The sequence below is a fragment of the Panicum virgatum genome, chromosome 1K, assembly GCF_016808335.1.
Source record: "Panicum virgatum strain AP13 chromosome 1K, P.virgatum_v5, whole genome shotgun sequence".
Classification (NCBI taxonomy): Eukaryota; Viridiplantae; Streptophyta; class Magnoliopsida; order Poales; family Poaceae; genus Panicum; species Panicum virgatum.
In genome coordinates this window covers 2,361,411-2,370,713 of record NC_053136.1, presented here as the reverse complement: position 1 = coordinate 2,370,713, position 9,303 = coordinate 2,361,411, and the positions used below count along the sequence as shown (strand labels likewise).

General features: G+C 50.4%; 1 protein-coding gene across 1 annotated transcript; it reads left to right on the top strand.

Moving 5' to 3' along the window:
* The first annotated feature begins 3,312 nt into the window (after window positions 1-3,312).
* On the top strand, window positions 3,313-5,851 carry LOC120650927 (65-kDa microtubule-associated protein 3-like). The gene is made up of 10 exons (XM_039928238.1): window positions 3,313-3,393; window positions 3,523-3,747; window positions 3,851-4,087; window positions 4,211-4,408; window positions 4,491-4,646; window positions 4,731-4,890; window positions 4,962-5,110; window positions 5,194-5,281; window positions 5,378-5,451; window positions 5,546-5,851. The coding sequence occupies exons 1-10, from the start codon at window positions 3,313-3,315 to the stop codon at window positions 5,849-5,851; spliced, it is 1,674 nt and encodes a 557-aa protein (XP_039784172.1).
* Window positions 5,852-9,303: the final 3,452 nt, after the last annotated feature.

Genomic DNA, 9,303 nt, shown 5'->3' with positions numbered 1-9,303 from the left:
CAATTATGAACTAATTATGTTTAAAAGATTCATCTCGTGCTAATCAGTTAGACTATGTAATTAATTATTTTTCTCAATTGCATTTAATGCTCCATGCATGTGTCCGAACATTCGATGTGACGCGTACTGTAGAATTTTTTTAGAAACTAAACAGGGCCATAGTGGTATGTTAGTCTGCTAAGAATACTCAGACTTCAGTGCTGTGAATAGTACTCTCTCTATTAACTTTTGATAGCTATATTTCAAAAATGCAAATGTTCAAAAATGATAGCTATATTTGCTATTGGCATGAGCTATGACAATAAATAGCACTAGTAACGAGGAGTTTCTAGTTAAAACATTGGAGGACCAACAAAAAAGTCTATGTTGCATTTATTAGATTGATAAGCACACTTGATATTTTTGGTCATTGTACCATATGAAAATATATCAATCAAAACTAAATGAAGGGAGTATATATTATTATAAAGATGCAATTGGATACCCAATAATATTTTTTGGTCAGCTAGTTAATTACGATGGCATGCCACTCTAATCCATTTTTCTTTCCAAATTATTTATGCAAAATGCCATTCTAGCTCATTTTATCAACTTTTTGAATCGGCCCAATGATCCAAAATATATATGACTTATCCCTCGTTGGCAACACTTCAGATGACATAATTTCGTGATATCGAAAGAGACAAGAAAGTACCTACTCTGTGGTACTTAAGATCATAAATTTCCACAACAGCGGTGTCCTATTCCCATGGATTTTCAGCTGGTATCTTGTTGCTAGATGTGCCATGTCGCTGGGGAAACTCTGAAGTCTTTGGTCAACCTCGCTCAGGGCGTTGGCATTCCATTCCAGGCCAGCACAGATGTCCCTCGTGAGGGCATCCACTAACCGCTGAGACGATGGATGTTGATGTCCTCCGATCAGCCGTTGTTGCATCGCGTCAACGTAACGCGACGTTGATTCTACTTAATTAGTGAAAGCTTAGAACTCGATCAGGGATCGGAATTCCACAGAGGAACATACAGCAACATCATCAATACGACCTGCAGCAGATGCGACCAAGACGATGAGCGCCGAGCGGGGGACCATCCCGGCGCCGCCGCCGCGGCGCCGCGACGGCGCAGGCGCGCAGCCCATCGCGGGCATTACGACGAACGTGGCCAGCAAAGTCCGCGCGGCACGCGCGTTCGTCGCCACGCGGTGCTCGACGTAGACCCAGCCGCCGCCTCCGCCTCGCTGCCGCGTCTGCAGGTGCAGGCCGCAGACGCCGTTGTCCGCGAGGATGACGACGACGTTGGGGCAGCAGTGCGGCGGCGCCAGGCCCATCGTCAGTCTCGGCTCCGGGCACGGCACGTAGTTGTTCACGTCCACGATCACCGGCCGGCGCGGCGGTCAGCTCCCCCTCGAAGTGGCCCTCGTCGAGCCCCAGCCCCGCCGCGCTGAGCCTCAGCAGGCGCAGCGCCGCCGCCCTCACCGCCGTCGTGTACGCCCTCCAACAACGCCGCCGTGCACTAGTCAAAATTTCTCAGAAAAGTGCAGGATCCTTCACTGCCATGACACATCAATGAGACAATGATGAATTACTCAAGATCGAAGTAGAAAAGTGCAGCTAGAGCTCCGGCTCCGTCAGCATCGTCATGCGCGCCGCCAGGATATCGGACGGACAGCCTGCTGCTCGCCACAGAAGACGACGCCGTCCCTGTGGGCATCAGGCGCGGGGGGCCACATCCGTGCCAAGGGGACTCTCCAGGACGGCCCCGTTTCATGCGGCGGTCAGCTGAGACGCGGCGGCGCTCCGGCAGGCGGTGGCTTGAAGCGCGCACGGCGACGGCCAAGGGGGTCGGCAAACCAAATAGGCAAATACCGTCCAGGGGGTGGACGGTAAATGAAATACCGTCCACCCCTTGCCTATACCTGAGCCGTTCGATCAGAAATATGCGGCTGAGATTGCGTGTTCCGAAGAGCGCCTTCCACCGCCTCCCTTCAGGCTTCAAATCTATAGCTGCCTCGCCCTCCACTCCCAGCGCTCGGCGTGCCGGCTGGCCGGCCTCCGCCAAATCATCGCCGACGATCTCTGCCCATAAGAGCAACTGATGCATCCGTGAGAGCATCTCGGTGGTAGCGGCTCTCCGGCGTGCCAATATCGCCGCCACGGTGGCACTTGCAAATTGCTCGGCGGCACGCATCTGGCGAGGGTGCCGGCGGCTTCAGGTGGACGGCTCCATCGTCATCAATGTCGCAGCCAAGCGCCTGATGAGGAGAGGACACGCCCATGGCCTGGCAGGGTGGCATCCTGCGGACACGACGAGCAGCCTGCAGCGCGAGCACGATGGATGTACTTAGTTCTCCTTCAGACTTCAGACGACGGCCGAGCCTGCAAGCTGAGCCGCAAATTGCTCGGTCTGTCGATCGTGACGGCGGCTGCCATCTGACGAGGACGCCGCCGCCGGCGTCAGGCCGTTCCTTAGGCTGCAACTGGAAGTCGCTTGTCGACTGTTGTCGTTACTTAGGACCCATGCAACAACTGACCAAAACACAGACATGCCGACATCTGCAGGAGAACGAGCATCATGCTCTCCTGAGGAACTCGACCGTCCGAGATCAGAAGCTGATGACACTGACCAGGAGGAGGAAGCAACAGACCAAGCAACCTAGCCAAGGAGGTTGAATTGAGGAACAGTGGTTGAGAACAATATACAGAGTTTGTTCAGAATGCCCATTCAGAGTTTTAGAGTCTGGTTATTGTTGTGCAAGTACAGGAAGCCTGCGATTTTGATGATTCTGGTGGCGGTAGTCAAGTACAGAGTTTAAATTTTTATATAAATTTTGTTTCCACCCTCTCAAGCGAAAAAAAAAAGTTACGATTTCTTAAACCAGTGCTGGAAAAGGGATAAATCGTCCATCTAAAAAGAGATGAATATAGATCGCCATTGTTCATCCACCTCGATCTTAGACTCCTGTTCCTAATCCTATTTTTGGGGCGCCATTGCTTGTCGCCACCCAAACTTCACGCATCACATGCACGCGGGCATCTGCATGCCTCTTTTAGCCGCAATCCTCGTCTCCCAATTTTTCCCCTTTCTGCACTCTGCCTGCTGAATCCCTCGTGCAACAATCGCAATCGCAATCGCAATCCGCGCCCCTGGCCATGCTTCTTCACGCCACCTGCTAGCTGCTGCCGGCGTCGCCGCTCTTGCCGCGGTTGTTCACGTCGTGTTGTCCCGTTCAGATTCGCCGCCATTGATGCGTTCCTGAGCTGATCAGGAGGCGGAGGAGGAAGAAAGCATGAGGAGAGGACCGCGCGGCGGAGCCCAATGCTCTCCCTGAAGCTGAGGGCCATCCTTTTCCCCTTCCAGATGGAGCCCCGGCGCGAGGAGCTGCTGCACGAGCTCGGGGTCGGTGTCCATTGCGTCGTCTCTGTCGTTCGGTCCGATGATCTCCTCACGCATCGTGCACGCCGATCAACGCCCGGCGATCGATCTGCTCGTCGTGTAAATTTGGTGGTTGAATTTCTTGCATCGCAGGAGATGTGGGACGAGATCGGGGAAGGGGAGGAGGACCGGCGGGGGATGCTGCAAGCGCTGGAGGAGGAGTGCCTCAACGTCTACCGCGCCAAGGTCGAGCAGGTGCGGCAGCACAGGGAGCAGCTCAAGCGGGAGATCGCCGACTCCGTCGCCGAGGTCGCCGCCATCTGCGCCACCATCGGCGAGCCGCCGGCCACCGTGCAGACGGCCTGCTCCTCGCTGCAGGTAATTAACAAACTGTCCGAACTCCCAGCCATCGTAGCTGACGTGTCAATTAATGGTGTGATGCATGCCGATGTCTGACGACGGATTTGTGTTGAGAGACCAGGGCACGGGGAGCCTGAAGGAGGACCTGGGCTCGATCGCGCCGGAGCTGACGGAGATGAGGCGGCGGCGGGAGGAGAGGCGGCGGCAGTTCTCAGACGTGACCGAGCGGGTGAACAGGATCCACCAGGAGATGAACCTAGACGGCGGCCAGCCTCGTGTCGTCGCCGACAGCTCCGACCTCACACTGACCAAGCTCGACGAGCTCAGGGCGTACCTACAGCACCTGCAATCGGAGAAGGTTCAGATCAATTCACAATTTGGGAGGCTACAGATAGACTGTTCTAAATCTCAAGGAGGAATTTATTCCAATTCCTGTTTGATCCTTAACATAAATTTCATTCTTTGTTCTAAATCTTGACAGGAAAGTCGCGCCAGGAAGGTGGCAGAGCTCATGGCCACGCTGCACTCTTCGTCCTTGGTTCTCGGCATGAATCCCAGAGAGATCATTGCCGCTCATGGCGGCGCTCATGCCGGCGATCACTTCAGCGATGCCGCGATCGAGAGGCTGGCGTCGGAGATCGAGAGGCTGAGAGAGATCAAACGGAGCCGAATGGAGAAGGTGATCCCCCCGCACTCCGAAACCAAGTGGATGACGTGGCTCTCAGATTTGTTTGTGACGCGTAATCTTTTTATTTTGGCAGCTGCAAGACCTGCTCGCCAGCATGCTGGAGCTGTGGAACTTGATGGACACGCCGGCGGAGGAGCAGCGGCGGTTCCAGGGCGTCGCCTGCAACATCGCCGCCTCCGAGGACGAGATCACCGAGCCCAACGCGCTCTCCATGGACTTCATACGCAGCGTCAGTGGCGCGCGCGCGGCTAGCTAGCTAGCTTCTCGGCCGGGGCTTCTCGCCGCCATTCTGACCGGGGTGTGCGCCGTGCAGGTGGAGGCGGAGGTGGTGAGGCTCGAGACCCTCAAGGAGTGCCGGATGAAGGACCTCGTCATCAAGAAGTACGACGAGCTCAAGGAGATCCGCCGCCGCGCGCGCCTGCCGGAGGAGGACGACGGCGACGCCGTGGCCATGTTCGACGCCATCGACAGCGGTATGCATCAGTTTGCAGTAGGAACAAATTGCTTCTCGAGCCTGAAGAATATCTGAATTTCGTGCCTGCAGATGCTGAGCGAGCCCTGATCCTGGAGCGGCTGGAGGTGCAGATCTCGGAGGCCAAGGATCTGGAGTTCAGCAGGAAGGATGTCCTCGAGAGGATGGACAAGTGGCAGGCCGCGCTGGAGGAGGAGTCCTGGCTCGAGGAGTACAACAGAGTGCGTGCCATCAGGCCTCTCTGAACTTTTCGATTCCTGATCTCCAAAACAGAATCACTGAACATTTCTGTTCTTGATTGCAGAACGAGAACAGGTACAATGTGGGGAAAGGGACGCATCTGGTGCTGAAGCGCGCCGAGAAAGCGCGCGCGTTGGTCAGCAAGATGCCGGGTAATCAACGATCTAATTAGACCTCTGTTCTTCAGCGTCTCTGAATCTGAATGTGATGGTTCCAAGAAACTGATGTGTTTTGAGTGTGTTCGTCAGCAATGGCGGAAGCTCTGACGGCGAAGGTTGTTGCTTGGGAGAAGGAGAGAGGCGTCAAGTTCGAGTACGATGGTGTACGCCTTGCTAGAACCTGTGGCTGTTCATGTCGAAACAGAGAAATCCGCTCTCGGATGAGAATTTTATCCTGTGTTGGCCGGCGAACTGCAGGAGGCGCTGCTGGACATGCTGGAGGAGTACAGCAACGCGAGGAAGGAGAAGGAGCAGGAGCGGAAGAGGCAGCGGGACCAGAGGCGGCTGCAGGGAGCGGCGCCGGAGCGGGACGCGTCGCCGGTGGCCCGGCCGCCGCCCAAGAACATCAAGAACGTGACGAGGACGCTGTCCATGGGCGGCAGCGCCAGCAAGGCGGCGCCGTCGTCGAGGCCAGGCACGCCGAGCTACCTCAAGTCGCCCATGTCCGCGCGGCGGGGCGGCAGCGACGAGGGCCAGATGATGGCGTCCGACTCCTTCGAGTGAGGGGCTAGCTCTAGAGGTCTCTGGTCTGTGTGCACGAGGATCATTAGGAGCAGGGGAGAGCCAGAAATTTATCTTTTTTATTATTAAAGGGGGCAACTATACTAATTTATAAAAAAATTTAATCAAAATTTAAATGTTCAATGCAAATTTGGGGACCATAGGGGAGGAGTGCTCAGCTCTGGCCATGGCGTTGAGCTGAATTCAGCTGCATCTCGATCGACATCTTCCTGAATCCTCAGTAGATTATGTAGAGTAGCATGTTCTTCTGTTATTACGATGTTATTTCTGCAACAAAAACCGAATGACCAACGCAGAGTACGAAATCACAAAGTATTCGCCTGTCGTTTGTCCAACAAAAAATCGAATTCCAAACAACCGACAATTCAGTATTTCAGTATAAAAATTTAAATGTCCCTAATTTTTTTTCCATAAGATCTTTTCAAAACTTTAAGGCTAGAAATATTGAATCATATATGCGGATGGTATTGAAAAGTATTTCCACAATCTCCTAGATTTATTATAAATATTTTATATAGAAACAGAGATTGAAGTTACAATAATTTTTTTTTAAAAAATACGCGCAAGTTTGGAAAGAGGGTATTGCTTTCATTTTTTTAGAATGATTAATCTCAAGGGTTTGCATGGCCCCATGTTCAAATTTCAAACAGAACCTTCCATGAAACAATACAAACTGAAAAGAGAGTAATGCCACAAAGCTGTCAATATCTTAGGCTTATAGTGGCCACAAATCATAACTAATTTCGTGTTGTCTTCTCATAAAACAACATCTTTATCTCGAACAACCCTTTTATGACTAATAGGGCCCGTATATTAAAGAGCGTTTGCCAAATTGAACATGTGGGCCTAGCTTGTACTGTAAATAAGAGAAGACATCATGCGTGTGGGACTTGTGCTCGTGCAGTTGTAAAACTCTTTTTCGTCTTAATACAATGATACGCAGATATCCTGCGTATTCAAGAAAAAAAAGAGAAGACAAAAAAAGAATGGTGAGTTTGTGAAGGGCAAAAAATATTATGAAATGTATAAAAAGTCCGGCTGATGCAAAATTGCAAAAGGATGTGAGCCTAAATTTAGGCCCAGAAACGTTAGGCCTAGCACACAAAGTTGGGCCAGGCCCACGTCTAGTCCCGGGCTTAGAGGCCCAACATCCCGAGCACACGCGCACGAACGAGCTCCACGTCATCCTCGCGGTTTTTTATTTTTTTATTTTTTTATCTTCGTTTTTTAAAAAAATATATTTTCGTTTTCGAAATTTACAGGAATATACCCCGGCCGCCTCGCTGCCGGGCGGCCGGGATATGATCGTGGAGGACCCTCCCGCACGAAATTTTTGCAGAAAAGCTCTTGGAGGACTGGTCGCCCGGCCCCGGCCGCCCGGCAGCAGGGCGACCGGCTCCCCCACCCTTATATAAGGGTTAGCTGGTCCCCCACCCCTCATTTCATCACTAAAATTCCAGAAACCAAGAAAAGAGAGGGAGGGAGGGAGAGACGAAGCTCTGTCGGATTTTCGAGCCGGCGAATGCAGGTAACCAAAATTCTTCGACGCTTTACAAATAGATTATGTTGTAATTATTTTTGTTGACACAGTAGATTAGCAATCAGTTTAATATCATCATTGTGTGGCCGGACATGTCGAGCAAGCTTCGTTTTCAAATTTATTATGGTGACTACTATATTTCTCATGATGCGTATGGAGTAAATCTACCAGCTATTGAACGCAGAGAGTGCGGAATAGATAAACTCTTAAAGAGGAGTTTTGGTTCCATACGCAAATGCCTTCACGAGATATTCAATGTGAATCCAAAAACTCATTTCTTAACCGTTCAGACTGTGACGAATTGGGCAACTGAAGGGGATTTCTGGGAATTGATGCTTATAACAAATACCGAAGAATGACGGATTTACATGCAAGCAGCTCTTGACCGCGGGTGGCCTCTTGCAATGCTAATTCAAATTCACCAGAAGGCAGCTCATTTCCGTGAAGGGTCAACAAGTACATCATCTTTTATGAACCAAAATTGATAATTAGGGACATAGACGACCGTTTTCAATACAAAATCAGCTATACAAAGACTTGGCGGGCAAAACAAAAGTTGTTTGAGATGAGGTTCGGCACATATGAGGCATCATATCATAACCTGCCTCACATGCTGTCAGCAATTGTGCAGAGAAATCCTGGAAGCGCGACCGATACCTATATTGTACCGAGTTTGTATGGGGGATCTGGATTTCTGTTCCGTGCTTTCTTCTGCCTTGGTGCATGTGTGAGGACATTTATGTATTGTCTTCCTGTTCTGTGTATCGACGGCACATTCTTGACAGGGAGATATAATGGGACAATATTGACAGCGATTGGAGTTGATTGCAACAAGCAGGTGGTTCCCATCGCCTTTGCTTTTGTTGAGAATGAGAACACAGAAAGCTGTTACTGGTTCCTTGAACGTGTGAAAATTCACGTTGTTGCTGCAAGGCCTGATGTTTGCCTCATTAGTGACAGACATGCAGGTCTTCTAGCAGCAATAAGGCAACTACATGAAGAAAGTCGAGGACAACCTACTTTATGGCCAGATGTTGTGAGTAGGTGGTGCATAAGACATATGAGTGCAAACTTTTATTAGCGCTTCAAGAATAAGGAACTTATGAATTTTCCAAGAGGTTGTGCACTCAGAATCAGCAGCGGAAGTTCGATGTTTTGTGGCAGGTGCTAGATAACATGTGCGTCGAGCTGCTAAAGAAACATACCTCAACCTCCAGCCGTAGACGTTCAGGTGGCGGACCTTTCACACAGTGGATCAAGGATGCACGTAAGTAGAAGTGGTCAATTCTATACGACACTGGTGGGCGTCGATATGGGATTGAGACAATCAACCACACAGAGTGTTACAACATGGTAATGCGTCATGTTCGTGGATTTCCTCTTGTTGGCATAGTTGAGTTCATCATATACGGATGCACAAGATATTTCAAAGAGCGGTACCAGGCAGCTGTTGTCTTACTTAATGATCCACGAGTGATTTTTTGTAATATGGTCACTAAATACATGAAAGAAAAGATTGAAAAGGCTCACTATCACTAAGTGGTCTCCAAAGGCACAAAGGATCAAAGGTTTGAGATTTTATGCAAGGACAGAACAGGTCAAGGTGTCCGCAAACAAAGGGTGGTTCAGGATTGCTTGATAACGTCGGAAGGCAAGGTGTTTTGCAGATGTAAGAAGCCACAACTTCTTCACTTACCATACTCCCATGTCATTGCGGCGTGTTCAGAATTTGGATTGGAAGCTGGGGTTATTGTTTCTGAATATTACAGAAAAAAAATCGTTGTGCACACTTGAGGCTATGAGATATATGGCATAGATAGTCTGGGATCATTCACTACACAAAAATATTCCTCCAATGTACATTCCCAATCCAAATGCTAGGAGAGGGGTAGGT